Here is a 17784-nt window from a genome sequence, read left to right on the forward strand (position 1 = left end):
TTGCACTTTGCGATGTTATTTTTGTTGACAGTGTTACTGATGTGTGAGCTGAAACTGTCGTGATGACCTGTCTATATAAAAATACATTCTCTATGCAGGTATGCATTGACCAACCATATTTTTGTGTTTAAGTTGTTATAAAATCAATATTTTCACGTTTTATATGCTCATCTGTATAAGTTTGTGTACAGAGTTACTGCTTTTTCTCCTTGTTTTACCTTGACCTTGTTTTTCCTTTTCCTTCTCTCTACCAAACGGAAAAGTGTTTCTGATGTGTGAACTGAAACTGTCATGACGACCTGTCTATATAAAAATACATTCTCTATGCAGACCCAATCTGACTGTCTCCTGTCGTTCTTCGGTGATTTTCAACACAACACAGACCACAGAAGCATACAGTTAGACGTGGTCTGAAAAGAGCTGTCTCTGACGAGGTAAAAAATGTGTTTTTACACTACCATTGAGAAATTTTAACCAAACTATGTTACAGACTTTTCATTAAGACACTAAAGAATCATATCAACTTGTGGAAAATGGGCATCCGATGACCCCTTAATATACCCCTTAATATTAAAATTACTGTCCCTCTACTGAATGTTCATACCACCAAAACTAAGAAATAATAATAATAATAAAAACATTTATATGATTTGTGAAATGAAATGAGTGTAGTAAATTAGTAAGTAAGCACTCTATTGTCATAAATGTTGTCTGGATTACATGCAGGAGCTTCTGTTTGTTCATACCAGCTGTTGGGAGATAAAGTTTAAAAATTAATTTGGTGAAAAAAAGTAAATAGTGTGAAACGTGCACTTTTGCAGATGCATACATACTGTACACACACACACACACACACACACTGTGTGTACAGTATGTATGCATCTGCAAAAGTGTACGTTTTATATATATATATATATATATATATAAAAAAAATGGAAGCTACCTGTACATACATAAATCATACAGTGCATTGTTATAGTTTATAAATTTATGCCAGTCAAGAAATGCATACTGGAGAGGAAGTGCAGTATTACTTTTGACATGTTTCACTTTCGTTGTGAGTGTGTTTATATGAACTTTGATGTTTTTAGTTATACTGTACATCTAAATTAGTCCAAACCAATATGATGTGACTTCATCCTAGCTTAATTGTTAACATATTTGTTTGTAGTTGAGGACAGATATAAAATAAATGATTTAATTACTGCATTGCAGTAACTTACATGTGGCCATGGTTTGTGTTACGTTGAACTAAAGAATACAAAGGTGCATCCAACACTGCAAGAAAACAACTTTTATTAAATGCACTTGATCAAGCATATTACACATATTTTGTAAAATGATTTAACATGAATATCACTTACCTTCTGAAATTTCAGAATAACACACGGCAGACTGACAGTTCAAATCATCTACTAGACATAAAAATTAAGTACTTTACCATCTGATCAATTTACATCATGAAGTTACAGTATTACAGTTTCTCCATTGCAACACACTCAGAAGTTGTGGACTTACTTTGGTTGTCGATTTTGCATCTTCGTTTTTTGAAATACAGAATGACACAGCTGGTCAGTGATATGAGGACACACAGAGACACTACTGTGGTCATCACTACTGCCGTTGAATTAGTTATCACTGTTTCACTCTCGTAATTGTTGTCTTCAGTCTGACCAACCGTACTGTCCTCTGGGGTTGGATTATCTGTAATCATTAGAGTAAAGTTAAATGAACATCATCTGAGTCTGAGTCAGTCTGATAAGGGATAATCCACCTTTACTCCACTTTTGTCATTCATTTTGAACCCCCATGTCGTTCCAAAACTTCATATTTTCCAAAATGGCAGTATGGTAATGTGGACAGACAAAGAGGAGATTAATTGTTGAATAAAGATGTTATTTTTGTTTTATTTGCATAAAAAAAAGTATTCTTGCAGCTTCATAACGTTACGGTTGAACCACTGATGGCAGATGGAATATTCCAACGACGTCTTTCATACTTTTTTGGACCTTGACAGTGTAACTTACTTGGCAGTCTATGGGACAGTCACAAGCGTCCCGGTTTCCATCCAAAATATGTTAAACTGTGTTCCGAAGATGAACAAAGCTTTTATGGGTGTGGAACGACATGGGGGTAAGTGATTAATGACAAAATTGTAATTTTGGGGTGGAGTTTCCCTTTAAATTATGTTTATATATCACACACATGAATTCTGGTATTTGTCTTGTGAATAGTGATATAGTTGAAAGTGTTTTATTGTAAAGTTGTAAACTCTCAGAGTGTATTTCTTCATTGCAATAGATTTGAAGAAATTTTGCATTACATGACTTGCTCATCAGTTGCTGTCAGAATGAGAGACCAAACAGCTGAACATTTTGAATAAATTTCTCCAAATCTGTTTAGGTGAAGAAACAAACTCACATACTGTAGGCTATATCTTGGATGGCCTTAGGCTAAGTTAATTTTCTACAGTTTAATATTTCTGGGTGAACTATTCCTGTAACTCAGTACTTAGTTGAAGCATCTTCTGCAGCAATTACAGCCTTAAAGGGAACTTATTTGCCCCTTTTTACAATATATAAGTCTCAGGTGTCCCCAGAATGTGTCTGTGAAGTTTGAGCTCAAAATACCCCAATTATAATAGCATTTTGAAATTCCTGTTTTGAGGGGAATCAGAAACATGTTGTTTTTGTGCATGTCTCATTAAATGCAGAAATTTTCCAGAATAGAGCTGTGCCTTTACAGCTCGCTCAGGGAGGGGTCTCTGCTAATATGGCAGTGTAGGTTAACAGTCATGGGCGGGGTTTGTAAAATGTGATGTCACATTTTATGGATTCTGTGAATGGCTTGTTAGACACTGCTTATGATTTGTGGGGATTAAAAAAGAAAAGGTGGCAGCCCTGGTATTATGTGACAGGTTTACATTACACTACAAAAACACCCATCTTGAAATCAAGAAACTTGTTTCTTAAGAGTTCTTTAGCTGTTTTTCATGTATCATACACTGAGGAGAAGCTTCTTTCTGGGCACTTTGCCAGAGAGCTCAGATCAGTGAAGTGTTGCAGTGATTTTCACATGATCTTTGAACACTGTCATGTCATCTTGGCCTTCTTATCAAAGCTCTTTTGCTCAGTTTGGCTGGGCTACCAGCTGTAGAAAGAGTCCTGGTTGTTACAAATTTCTTCAATTAAAAAATGTATGGAGGCTGCATTTTTGGAAGCTTTAAATGCAGCAGATCTTTGAACAGCAGAACTATGTTTCTGCTCTGATATGTATGTTTAGCTGTTTGACCTTATATGTTTTTCTAAATCATATCCATATAATTGAATTGATCATAGATGCAGAATTATCTTAAAGAAGATACAGAGAAATGGCATTAATCTATCTATCTCTCTCTTTTTGTTTAAAAGTTATAACAAGTCGGTTTGTTTTGCTTTGACATTATAGTTTATGGAATGTAGACTGATGTCTAAATAGGTCTTAATGCTTACTTCTGAATAGGGTCTGCATCCACTGTTTAGTCAAAATGATTTTTTTTTTTTACAGTACTGTATCTAAAATAAATTTTGACCGTAATACAAATGTTACCTCAAAGCTTCTTTGAGCATTCTCACATTGCTATTGTTGTATAATTAAACAGATATTAAAACACAGTGGTTCTCAAAGAAGTTTTTGGTCGTGCATTGACGTGCATTGCACTTTCTAATATAACTTCTTTAACCACAGGCTATTTTATTTTTATTTTATTTTAATCTAGACCTTAACCTAAGCATCATTACTTACATGTTTCAACATATTTACTGGATTACCATACCCAAAACATAATTGTGATTAACCCATCACCACAGATCACATTTTAATAGCAAAACTTAATCTCTTAAATTAATCATTGTCTGTCAGAGAATCTTCATTGAGACTTTAGGGTTAGAAATATTGCATTCCAACACACCTTTCAGAAGCAGCTTCATTTCATAGCAGGTTTTTTCATTCACTCTGCACTGATACCACAATTCATCAGTGTGGACTGCTTCTCTTATAAGCAGAGATCCATTCACTAGTTGTCTCGCTCTCTCATACAGAGGCTTTGGGGGTTTCTCTGTGTTGTTTGAGGGCTTGTTTGGTGGCTGATACTGAAATACATCTGTTAATTGATGACCGGTAATGACGTTCCAAGTGACTCGTTCAGTTCTGTTTCGTAGAGGATGTTCAGAGCATGGCAACAACACTGATGACCCTTGTGCTGAATAGACAGAGTCCAAAGCCTTACACTCTGAAAAAAAAACACACAAAAAAACATACTACATTACAATGGATTACCTGGGATTATTTGGTTGTTTTAAAAAAATTGCACTCTTACCTTTGACCCTCAGGTAAAATCGAGTTACATGAAGGCAGTCCTGATCCTTGTAAACCTGACAGTCATAAAAGCCAACATCAGATAATCTGATGTCTTTCAGATCAAATGTAACATTTCCAGCATCTTTCCTCACAGACCATCTCTGGCTCTCTGATGCTGGAGAGAAGTCTGGATATATCAGGATGTCTTTATCTTGGGTTTTCTTGTGTAGTTTGACTGTCAGAGACTCCAGCGGGTGGGTTGTGGTCAGGCAAGAAATAGTCACGCTGTCACCCTGAACACAGTTTATGTTTAACTGATGAAACTGCTTGCAGTGTTTCTGTGTCGCCACTGAAAGGAAATGAAGAGTAAAATGAGACCTAAAGCACTGAGAGAACAGAGACGTGAGAAAACCACCGCATCGCTTACAGTAAACAGAATTTCCTTTAGCAACTGTTTTTACCTCTACATGCGTTAATTAATTTTATGAAACGAGAACAAAAAAATTCACAACCAGATAGACAACTCAAGTTTTTAAATATAAAATTAATATATTAATATATTAATATACCGATTCAGATAATCTGCCAGTAGGTTTAGATATGCTGAATCAGCTTCTCATTCTTCTATCCTAAACTATCTATCTAATAATATTCAAATCAGTTGATTTGTCTGGCCAGGGCAGATGATGGTTCTTATTGGTATGCCATCTGTCCAGGATTTATGATTATGTCACCAACCTTTTCGGATTTTGGCATTGGTGTACTGCTTAAAATTGTGACAAAAATTTTAGCAATTACAGCTCTTATGAAGTTAGGCAAGAAATAGTCAAGCTGTCACCCTGCCTGAACACAGTTTATATTCAACTGATGAACCTGCTTGCACATCAACTGTCAACACTGAAAGGAAATGAAGAACAAAATTAGACAAAACAACTTCATCGCTTACAGTAACAAACATAATTGAAGTTTTATTACCAGTAACTTGTAATTCTACTTTTTTAAACTGGTTCTACTTCTACATGCATCAATACATTTTAGTGAAAGTTTTAGATAAAAATAAATGTTGCAATTATCTCTCTTTTTTTGTCTATATTCACTAGTTTTTAAATTAGTGTGGTAAGTTGTGTTCAGGAAATGTTTAGAAAAGCAGTTGGTAAAGTGGGTAACTTGTCAGACTTCCAAAAAGGGCACATTATGCAGGAGTGTCTGTAACATTAAAAAGAAAAAAATTGGTTGAGAAGTGAAAGTGAATGATAGAGAGCGTCGAACACTAAGAAGGACTACTGTATGACTAAACAACACAGAACTACTGCAGCAAAGGGACAGAAAACCTCAGGATTCAAAGTGAGGGCAACTCTAACCCTAAAATCTAAAATCTAACCACAGAGAACTTCATAAAGCACACATCCATAAAAGAGTAGAAACTGCTAAAACTTTAATCACAGACATTGATTCTAAAATGGGTGTCATAATCATAAGATGGTGTCATAATCATAAGACCTGGACAGTTGGAGAACCAAGATAAACCACCAGACAAAATACCTGACTAGAAAAATCAAACCACTGTGGATAGTTTTGAAGAGAAGTGTGAAAATATAATTCACTGAAGCTACTGATATTTTGTTAGACGACGTTTGACAGTGGAGACTAGTCCAAAGTTTTATACATTTGTTTGAAGAAGGTTGGAGGCTGAATTAAGGTTTGGTAAACAACTTAGTAAAGAAATGCTGCCTATTTCCCAGGTGTTCACATCATTTTGTCTAGCTCTAACATATATAAAACATTTTTTATAGAAGTATCGCCTATACTTTGTGTGAACCAAAGAAACCAGTGATGTTGTCAATGTAATAATATTTAATTGGTTGAGTAATGAAGTTTAAAATTTGCTCACCAATGTTTATTAAAAAGAGGTTAACAGCGACTTCCAAATTGCAAGTCCACTACATAACATATGAATGACAACATTTGACACATCATATTTACAAACCTGTAGTACATTATTTTCTGTGGTGGTGAAATAAATTTGACTTCATATAAAATGCACTTACCTTTGCATAAACCTGCTATTAGAAGATAAAGCAGTTGGAAATGTGAAAGTTTAAAACTCCTCATCGTATACAGACGCTCACTGCAGGACAGCTGAACTCTATATGAGCACAGGTCACATCACTTCACTTTCACAGAGTTCTTTTCAGCTACTCTGAATTTAATGCGGAAGTAGGAAATTATGGTCTACTCCTGTGCTCATTTAGAGGCCTTATTTCAGAAAGCTGCAATTACAATTTTTAAAAGATGGAAATATAAAGACCAAAAACTCCCCCAATTACAGAGACATTTCGAGTAGTGCAAAACATTTGAATATGGGAACAGGCCCCAATACCTTTTACTATCACACAGTTGTTTTTGAAGTGCCAAAATAAGAAACGTGATCTATGTAAAATGTGAAAGACATACAATTCTGCACATTTTAAATCACCAAATCAATCAGCTGCATGATTTTGAGATTTTAAAAACATGATAATATATTCAACATACTTAAAGATATAAACTTGGCCAGAAAGTATTAAAATGTTTGTTGTTTAGTACTGCTGCTGTCACTGCTGCTGTCAGTATTGCCACTTGTATAAGAACCAATGCATTTTGAAGGTCCAGAATACAAGACTGGATGATGTTTTCAAATCCTGAAAGACCGACCACCAAGAGGAGTGTGGTAAGCAGCTAGAGTCACCACGGAAACCTTCAAGGTGGAGTGGGATAACCCTGCGGTGAACTGTACCTTCAAGAACTCCAACACTAAAACAACTGGGCAGTTAACTGGGTCAAGCGGGCGGTTGCTGCATTAAGAAGTGAAGGTTCACGTCAAGGTGTACAGTTTCCTCATGGAGGGAGCTCTGGACTTGTCTGGAAGTTGAGTTGAGAGACCAGAACCTATGAGCTGTTAACTGGGTCAAGCTGGTGTCCACATTTTCAAAACTTCAGGTGGGGAGAAAGCCCTGCCTGAGAGAGGAGATCCCTCTTTATGGGTATCTCCCAAGGAGTGCTGTCGAGAAGGAAAATTAGGTCCAAGAATCACACTTGACTCGGCCAGAATGGGGTTAGTAAAAGAAGACAAACCCCATCCTGGCGCACTTTCTCCAGAACTCCCTGGAGCAAAGCAATTGGGGAAAAGGCCTACAGACGATGCCTCAGCCACATCTGCACTATGACATCCAACCCAAACGGAGCTGGATGAGTGAGGGAGAACCAGAGTGGACAGTGTGAGGTATATTAAGGACATTGGTCGATCACCCGCAAACAGATGGGCTCGTGGAGTGGTTTAATCAAACCCTAAAGTGGATGCTGAGATGATGGTGGCAGAAGATGGGTGTGACTGGGACCTCCTGATACCTTACGTGCTCTTCCACTGGCTTAGCCCCCTTCGAACTGGTGTTTGGAAGGCAACCCAAAGGCCTTCTCAATGTTGCATGGAAAGCGTGGGAGAACCAGCCAGCCCCACTGTGCAGCCTGGTCGAGCACATGCAGGAAATGAGGGAAAGAATCAACCGAGTCATTCCCCTATTGAAGGAACACCTCCTGATGGCCCAGCAACCCAGCAATGGCTATATGACCACACAGTCAAAGCCCGCAAGTTCCAACCAATGTTGCATGGAAAGAGTAGGAGAACCAGCCAGCCCCACTGTGCAGTCTGGTTGAGCACATGCAGGAAATGAAGGAAAGAGTCAACCGAGTCATTCCCCTATTGAAGGAACACCTCCTGATGGCCCAGCAACCCAGCAATGGCTATATGACCACCCAGTCAAAGCCCGCAAGTTCCAACCAGGACAAATGGGTTCCCCAGCCGGAACAACTTGCAGCGTTTGCCCACGCTGCCCCTCCAGTCATGGACATGGACCCGCAGCTGTCGGCGACCCAGAAGATGGAGCTCCAAGCCCTGGTCTGGCAGTTTAAGGATGTGTTCAGTGAACCCGGGCAGAACCACCATCATTGAGCAAGAAATCCGCACACCACCAGGAGTCGTAATCCGGCAGCATCCCTACTGGATACCAGAAACTCGCTGGCTGGCTATAGAGGAAGAGGTAAAGAAGATGCTCCATCTAAGAATCATCGAGCCCTCCCATAGCCCCTGGGTCAGCCCAATCATGATGGTACCAAAGCTGGACAATACCATCCGGTTCTGTAATGACTTCCGGAAGCTCAACCAACTCTCCGCTTTCGATGGGTATCCTATACCGTGGGTGGATGAGCTCCTGGACTGGCCTGGTACATCAGCACCTTGGACCTGACCAAAGGGTACTGGCAGGTACAGCTCTCCCAAAGCTCTCTGGAAAAGACTTCCCTTAGGCCTTCACAGGGCACTGGTCATGTTCCAGTGGATGATGCATTTGCTACTCAGGCCCCATCAAGCCTACATCGTGGCTTACCTGGACGACATAATCATCCACTCTGAGAGCTGGGAGATGCACCTGGAGCGTCTACGGAGGGTGTTGATGGAGCTTCGTTGGGCTGGCCTGATGGCCAATCCCAAAAAGTGTCACCGAAGCCTCACCGAAGCCAAATACCTGGGCTACAAGATTGGGAGAAGGCTCATCATGCCCCAGGAGAAGAAGGTTAAGGCGGTGAAGAAGTTCCCACATCCCACAAACAAGACCCAGGTACGAGCTTTCCTGGGGTTGGTGGGCTACTACCAGTGTTTCATTCCTAACTTCTCCTAACTCTCCCCTGTCAGACCTAACCAGGAAAGGGCAGACTGGGCAATAGTCTGGAAACCGAAGCCGCCTTCCAGACCCTGAAAACAGCCTTGACGTCGTCCCCCATCCTACATGCGCCAGACTTTGGTTACCCCTTCACCCTGTACACCAACGCCTCCGGCACCGGCTTAGGAGCAGTTCTCTCCCAGCTCCGGGATGTAGAAGAGCACCTCATGGTCTATATCAGTAGAAAACTCACCCTCGCAGAAACCAGGTACGCGGTGCTGGAGAAGGAGGCCCTGGCCATGAAGTGGGCAGTCCTGGAATTGAAGTACTACCTCTGGGTCTGCCGGTTCACCCTCGTTATGGACCACGCCCCCCTCCAGTGGATGTCCCAGGCAAAAGACTCAAATACCCGGCTGGTTCCTAGCACTCCAGGACTTCTGTTTCCATGTGCAACATCGGGCATATACACAAATTTTTTAAATTAGTGTCAAAAAGTGTCTAAATTGGGTTTAAATGTATCAGGTCTTCTAGCTGTCCATGAATACAAAATTCACTGATGATTGGGGTCACTTCATCTACAGCGATATCATTGACTTGATTGCAAATAAATGCACAGACACTATTTAAACTGAACAGAGATGATATAACTAAATTCTATGATGAACTGCCTTTAACTATCATTTAGCATTATTGATACACTGTTTTCCAAAAAAATGTTCAGTGCTTTGACGCAATGTATTTTGTTTAAAGCACTATATAAATAAAGGTGATTGATTGATTGATTGAAGTCGAATTAAAATTTGAATTGATTTATTTCTTAAAATGTGACATACAAAAAGAAATGTTATGTAACAGAAGCAGTGTGACAGTTGATATTAAGGAAAAATTTTCCATAGATTGGGAAGGACCAGTGATACCCTTTTTTTAGTGTAGAGAAAGATAATTTTAGATGCTTTAAATTCTTAATTTAAAATGTAATTTGTGACAGATGGCTAAATTATTAAATAAGGCTTTTCAAAGACTGAAAAATAGGCAAATCAGAACATAACACAGACTGTGACATAGTTAGGATCACTATTAGTTATACCCCCAACATTTGCATATACCTGCCCGTGTTCCATGCCAGCAACCAGCCTAATCCTGCACAGCTGAATCATCAGAAGTTCTGCAGGTAATGTGAAGAAACAAGTGAGGATGATAGCAAAATTATGCAGATTATGGAAATAAATGTTTTGTTCCAGGCTGTGCAGGGGACATGATGTGCAGGGATGGGTTGGTGTCTGTATTCAGAAAGGCATGGGGAAAAAAAGAATGTACATTCTAATAGAATAACGTGAGCCACTAAAAGGACATGGTTAACTGCTTGCTAGCGGTAGCCTGTCACATTACAGTACATAAGATTTCACTTACCACATAAAAAGAGTAAGGAGAGATGACTGAGGATGATGGCGAATAATTTACAGATCATGAGAACCACTTACAAGCATCTGATCTTGTAAAATGTGTGGTAAGTAATGCTGCTGTAGTTTACACAAAGCATGTGCGATCACAAATCTCAAAGATGTGAAAGTAAAAAGCGATCGTACATTTGAAAGCAGTTTCAATGCCTTGCATATTAATAGCAGCTCCATGATGCCCGCATTATATATACAGTACAAACTAACTCAGCTCTCCGTGTCCACCTCCGGATGTTAGTGGATAACCAGCTTCCAGACAGACAGGCAGCAGCTAGTGAGGCTGTGAAAACCCAAATCCAGCACTCTCCAAGAACTGTATTCATCCAGAGTGAGCAAAAGGGCTGGTAAAATCACTCTGGACCCTTCACATCCAACACACTCTCTCCTTGAACTGTTGCCGTCTGGTCGACGCTACAGCGCTCTGAGCACCAGAATGGCCAGACACAGGAACAGTTTCTTCCCTCAGGCAATCCATCTCATGAACACTTGACAAAAACTGTGGAACACACAACACTATTTATACACTCATACACTTGTTTATCTAACACACACACACTTAGTCTACACTTCAAAATTACACAAGATGTACCTGTACATACAAAACTGTCTTTTGGAATATACATCCACATACAGTTGTAAATAAGTAAAAACATATACACATTTAATTGTTCTGTTTTATTTATTAATATTTTTTAATCCATGCTTTTGTTTTGTCACTGTCATTCTGTTGCACTGCGCAAGCTTCTGTCATGAAAACCAATTCCTTGTATATGTAAACATACCTGGCAATAAAGCTCATTCTGATTACCCAATGATATAAATGCGAGAGACAGTATTGAAATATAAATCTTCCCTGTGTTTCCTTCCTGCTATTTGAGTTACTAAAAAGAGCCACACTGTGAAACAGCCAATCAGAGCAGAGCATAACATATGTGTAGTGGATTTCCTTCTGCGTTGTGTGTTTTGATAATAAAAGAGACTTCACACCATGATGCAGTTGTCACGTGGTTTACTCTCAGCGACGTTTCTGTATCAAAGTATAACAGACATCAGCAGGTAGTAACAGAAGAATATCAGGTCTAGCAGTGCCTCTCATCGCAACGACATCCCGCGAAAGAGAGCATTAAAACATACAGTAACATTCATAAAAACAAATACAATAATAATATACAAGAGAAAAACATACAGGAAAAGAAACCAATACTATAATGATCCATTTACATACCTGTATCAAAGTATAACAGACATCAGCAGGTAGTAACAGAAGAATATCAGGTCTAGCAGTGCCTGTCAATCATTGCATAGTGTTACACTGTACACTTATATAACAGCAAATACATTCAAACCTCTCATGGATCATTAAAGTTAAACAGACAAACTTCACGCAATCACTAATGTATAATTCATAACTGAATAACTCTGTTTTACCGAAGTATGCATCGTTATGTAATTAATTCAGCAGCATACTGCACGTGTAATGGCGACCATTACATGAATTCACACTTCGATTAAACATACTTTTTACAATGTTACTAACTTGGACTAGTAATCCCATAATAAGGAAAAGTTAACAAACAAACTGATTTCGTGCAAAAAAAAAAAAATCAATAATCAGTAAGTAATTTAATAGATTCAAACACTTTTCTGAGGAGCTGATAAAATATACCTCTCATCGCAACGACATCCCGCGAAAGAGAGAGAGCACAGGAAATTACATCAGCCCTTCCCTAGCGCTAACACACGACGTAACTCACGTAAACGGTTGTTCCTAAACATTTTATATAGATTAACAATTCCAAAAAGAAAATCAAACTAATAAAAAAAAGAAATACAAATTATATATGTAAAAAGAAATAAAAATAACAATAGTTTTGTGCTTGTGATCACATGACTTCACTGTGAAATTATTCCTGATACCAGTTTCAAAATTAAAGCCTCTTGTATTAGTACTATTAGTTAATAATAATTTCAATAATCTAGTGTAACAACATTACACTTGCCACATATGTATTCATGACCCTTCCAAATACGGTAAAAACAAACCATTTCATTCTAGGTACAAATCCTAGGATTGCAAATCGAAATGTAAAACTATTTCTGGAGATTTTTTGCCCTTAGCTAAGCCACATACCTACAATGTAGATATTATAAAACAATTAAACATTTTGTATCAATGCATTGATAAATTCTATGAAACTCTATGAAAATGTCATTTAGGACATATATGAAATTAATTATTTAAAATCAATTTCACATTTTTCTTCCCCTTTGGACTGTAACAAGCTGTTTGTGCATAGATAAGATTCCTAAAGTTCTAAAGACTCAATAAAGACTAAAGTCTCAAACCTAAAGAGATATTCTTTATAAAAGTTAAGACTCGTCCACGCCCTCCTGAAACGACTCGTTTAAACACACCTCCATGTCTACATCACTATGTGGGAAGATTTGCATCACACTGCCCAAATGTTCATGCAAATAAAGAAGGCATAACTTTGATTCTCGCTATAGTTTTGTTTTTCCGCTGCTGCCATGTTGTGGAGACACTGTGTTTCATTGTATAAGTGAAACTACTTTTTTGGCCTTACAAAATAGGACACAAATAGAAATCAGTGGTTAAACTGTATCTACAACTCTCTTCCAGAACAGTTCAACCCAAATATTCACATGTTTGCAGCTTATCTTACAGAGGACTGTTTCCTTGGTGAGTAGTCTACGTGTCTGTGCACAAAAGCTGTTTCTATAAAGTGTGGCAATTCCAACTTTGCAAGGACTATGAGGTGCTTCTGATTCACAGCCTGAAAGTATGTTAAAGGATTTGCCACTGATAATTCAAACCAGAGTTTTGAGCAATGTAGAGTAGCACTTGTTATTTGTAGATTTTCCGATCACAAATGCAGACATGGTTTTATGTTTACGAAGCACATATATATAGTAACAAATTAGCTCAAAGTGACGTGTTATTATTAACCACATTCATCTTCAGGAATTACTTGTAGCATTATAGCATTAATAGTACAATAAAATGATTTGTTCGTCCGCAGGGCGGACTGTGTTAATCTTTTATTGACTCCTTAAAATTATTTCTCTGGCCACGAAAAATAATTTAACTACTAATATATTGCTCCCAGAGCATGTAACAAAACTGGAACATTAAAGTGACCTCGTCCTGTGAGCAGCAAACACAGACAACAGAGTGTGAATCCATATGGATGTTTATTAAACTACATTACAGGGGAACATGCAACATCTGACTAAACACAAACAAACACACATTAAACATAGTTGCCAATGCAAGGAAGGCATGGAGAGAGAGAGAGAGAGAGAGAAAGAGAGAGAGCGTAGATTCCTTTTGAATCCTGTTAGGAGTAAAACCTTAATTTCATCCATGGGTTGACTGGTCCGAAGTGAATCAACAAAGTTGCTGAAAACTGCCAGAAGATTGGACGGGGAGTCGCGAGGTGTCCAAGGTGATGGGTGTCTCCAGGAAACCGCAAGTTAAGAGAAGCTCACTTTTTGGGTGTGGAAGAGGTTTTATCTGGTTTCCCGGTAACAGGACTGACCAATAACAAGGCATATAGTTTCAGCGGGATAGTGTTTCTTTGTCTCAATGACACCTGATTTGCATATTTTATGCATGGCGTGATGAACTGCTTATCTGGTAACCCAAACTATGGTACAAATAGTATGACACATTTGAGGATCAAAAAATATAAATAATTGTTTGAGGAATAAAAAGCAGATCATTTTGATACCAAGGATAAAACATGTTGAAGATCTTAAAGCAAGGATACACTAATATACCTGAATATAAGTATTGAGAGTCTAACTAATACAAATAAAGTATTGTAACTAGACTACTACAATAGTGAAACATACAAACAATACATGCATGTACTAGATACATTTGTTACTGATTAATTATAGTCTAAATAAATAAAATGTGAGTGTGTGGATGTGAGTTGGATGCTCAGCCAGGGCCATCTGTTGTCTGGCATCGAAGGGCTATCTAGTTATCTCGGAATGTGTTCGAAATTGGATGGGGAGACCTGAGAATTGATCTGCTTAGTATCTCCCAGATAATGGGGGTGAACTTTGCCATTAAGCACTCGTATAAATTTATACCATGGGGCCAGATACTGTATTTATATGCAAATGTTAAAAGGCCTGCCCTACAACAAAAAGCCCAAACGATTTTTTTAATGTTTTATTTTTTTAAATAAAAAAGTTTATTTAAATATTCACACATTCATCACATCTACTGTATTACCAGACAGACATTTTAACCACATGCTATAATCACCACCTCATAATTTTAATGTAATCCTTACCTAAATTTTTTTTACAAATTTTTTTACAAATGTCAGCTGGGGCTGGAACATCTGTGATCACAAGTGAAAAGATAAACTTATATAAACATTAGTCAGAATGGTTAGATTTTCTTATTTTATTTTTTTTAAATCACACAAAGTTTCAGTCACACATTCACATCTACTATATGACCAGAAAGACAATTTAACCACAAGCTACAGCCACCACAACATAATTTTATTCTAAGCCTTACCTAAACATGTTTTACTGATATATTTTACTATATTTATTGACATAATATTTCAAAAATACTTGACTGACCCATCATCTCAACTCACATTGTCTGTCAGAGAATCTGCATTGAGACTTTAGGGTTAGAAATATTGCATTCCAACACACCTTTCAGCAGCAGCTTCACTTGATAGCAGGTTTTTTCATTCACTCTGCACTGATACCACAATTCATCAGTGTGGACTGCTTCTCTAATAAGCAGGGATCCATTCACTAGTTGTCTCGCTCTCTCATAAAGAGGCTTTGGGGGTTTCTCAGTGTTGTTTGAGGGCTTGTTTGGTGGCTGATACTGATATGTCTGTTAATTGATGACCGGTAATGACTTTACAAGTCCAAAGTTTTACACTCTGAAATCAAAGAAACATGTACATTACAATGTACCTGGGATTATTTGCTTGTTTCAGAAATTTACATTCTTACCTTTGACACTAGGTTAAATCGAGTTGCTTGAAGGCAGTCCTGATCCTTGTAGACCTGACAGTCATAAAAGCCATCATCAGATAATCTCATGTCTTTCAGATCAAGTGTAACATTTCCAGCATCTTTCCTCACAGACCATCTCTGGCTCTCTGATGCTGGAGAGAAGTCTGGTTATATCAGGATGTTTTTATCTTGGGTTTTCTTGTGTAGTTTGACTGTCAGAGACTCCAGCGGGTGGGTTGTGGTCAGGCAAGAAATAGTCACGCTGTCACCCTGTACACAGTTTATGTTTAACTGATGAAACTGCTTATGACACCACTGAAAGGAAATCAAGAGTAAAATGAGACATAAAAGCACTGAGAGAACAGAGACGTGAAAACCACAACATCGCTTACAGTAACAAACAATATTTACTTTTAGCATCTCATTTTACCTCTACATGCGTTAATTAATTTTGTTAAATGAGAGCTAAAAAATTAGGGACAGTAGGACAACCAACCAACTCACTTGAACTTGTGTCACATTTACACACCCACAGTTCATTGATAATTGCAAATTTCATTTTTATTTTGTTTTTTGTTTTTTGAGGTGGTGGTTAAATGAATTTGACCTCATATAAAAGACTGACCTTTACATTTTAATAAAGCTGATACAGAAGATACAGGAGTTTGAAACATGAAATCTGAAAACACTTCATCATATCCAGAAGCTCATGCAGGACAGCCAAACTATGGGTGCCGGCCACATCACTTCAGTTGTTTTCAGTTACTGTAAATGTAATGCGGAAGTAGAAAATATGGTCTAAGCCTATGCTCATATAAAGGCCTTTATTAGACAGATGCTATTAGTGTATTTAGAAGATGGGAATATGTAGACTAAAACACTCTGACAGTTCAGAGTAGCTCACTGCAGTACAACTGAATATGAGCACAGGCCACAATAACTTTTACATGAACACAGTTATTTTTGAAGTGCTGAAGTATTGGAAATGTGATCTGTGTAAATTGTCTGAAACGTGCAATTTAGAACAGGTTTTAAAACAATGAATCAATTTGCTACATAATTTGGTATTATAAAAAAAAACATAATAGTGTGAATAATAAATTCAACATATTTAGAAACACAGTATAAACTAGCCCAGATAATAATTTAAAGAGCCACACAGATGGGAAATCAAAAATTACCTGTATTACAGTGTGATGTAGCTGTCCATCAGTGTAAACAATGTGCAAAGTAATTAAACCAAAAAGTAAACGATTTATAAAGTTATTGGCTTCTAAAGTAAGGAGTCGATTCTGAATCGCTGAAATGAGTCGTTGTAGATTTCAAATCTTTTGCCCATCTCTATGTACGTCACTAGGAACACTTTGCATAATAATCTCCACCTACCGTCTTGGGAGAAACGGAACTCTGACCTGTAACCCCAAACCACCTCTGGTTGGTGTGAGAGCATCATGTCGAGGAGACAGTGTGTTTTTAATTGTAAAGGCAAGTTTGTTTTATTTTCACTGCCAAAGAATGAAGATCAGAAGAACCAATGGCTAAAATTCATTTTTACCACAATACCAGAGCAGTACAACAAATCCCTTTTGTTGTGTTCACAACATTTCACTAATGACTGCTTTTCTAATTTCGGTGAGTACAAGGCGGGATTTTCAAAGCGTTTGGCCATAAAAGAGGGTTCATTACTAACTTTATTTGGACCAACAGGCATCTCCGAATCACAACGCGAATTATGATTATGAAGTTATGTGTTTGTTTTCTCCCGAGCATCTTATCAGTATGTGTGCTGTCTGTAGCCTTTCTCTGCGCTGATCTTCATTTACAAACACGTCATTAAAATGAAGTGTAACTCCGTGAATACTCAACGAAGAGACATGAGAGAGATATCTATAGAAAGCTTGACATGTCTACTTTAAAACTAAATAAGTGCTGCCGAAAACAGATATTCTGTGATAAAGTAATCCATATGAAAACAACGCGATGTCCGTTTTTCACGTCTCCCTTCATTATATCTAATGTGACCACGCCCCCGCGTTGAACGTGCTATCCAGATTCAAACTGAAGCGGGTGGCTTGAATACATCCACACAGAAGAAAAGCAGCGAGACTGTTCAAGTTTTTTATTTTACTGTTTGCTTTGCGGTGAGAGGAATAAGACATAATTCACCCCAAAAAGATGCTAACGCATTGTTTACTGTGAAGTTGTGTGCGGAACAACCAATCAAAACTGACTATGTCAGTTGACCAATCAGAACACAGTATGCTACCGAAAGG

At 38.0% G+C, this 17784-nt stretch overlaps 1 protein-coding gene and 1 long non-coding RNA gene across 2 annotated transcripts; both read right to left on the minus strand.

Annotated features, from left to right (window-relative positions):
* On the minus strand, positions 1–9571 carry LOC113116779 (uncharacterized). The gene is made up of 8 exons (XM_026285107.1): positions 9565–9571; positions 9286–9432; positions 4358–4687; positions 3950–4270; positions 1519–1704; positions 1365–1415; positions 1224–1278; positions 1–749 (listed from the first exon to the last, which is right to left on the minus strand). The coding sequence occupies exons 1-8, from the start codon at positions 9569–9571 to the stop codon at positions 677–679; spliced, it is 1170 nt and encodes a 389-aa protein (XP_026140892.1). The 3' UTR covers positions 1–676.
* Positions 9572–9825: 254 nt separating this feature from the next.
* On the minus strand, positions 9826–12487 carry LOC113116463 (uncharacterized). The gene is made up of 3 exons (XR_003294022.1): positions 12156–12487; positions 11715–11776; positions 9826–11516 (listed from the first exon to the last, which is right to left on the minus strand). It is a non-coding gene; the product is annotated as an uncharacterized LOC113116463 (long non-coding RNA).
* Positions 12488–17784: the final 5297 nt, after the last annotated feature.

The sequence above is a fragment of the Carassius auratus genome, chromosome 16 (assembly GCF_003368295.1).
Source record: "Carassius auratus strain Wakin chromosome 16, ASM336829v1, whole genome shotgun sequence".
In the NCBI taxonomy this organism is placed as follows: domain Eukaryota; kingdom Metazoa; phylum Chordata; class Actinopteri; order Cypriniformes; family Cyprinidae; genus Carassius; species Carassius auratus.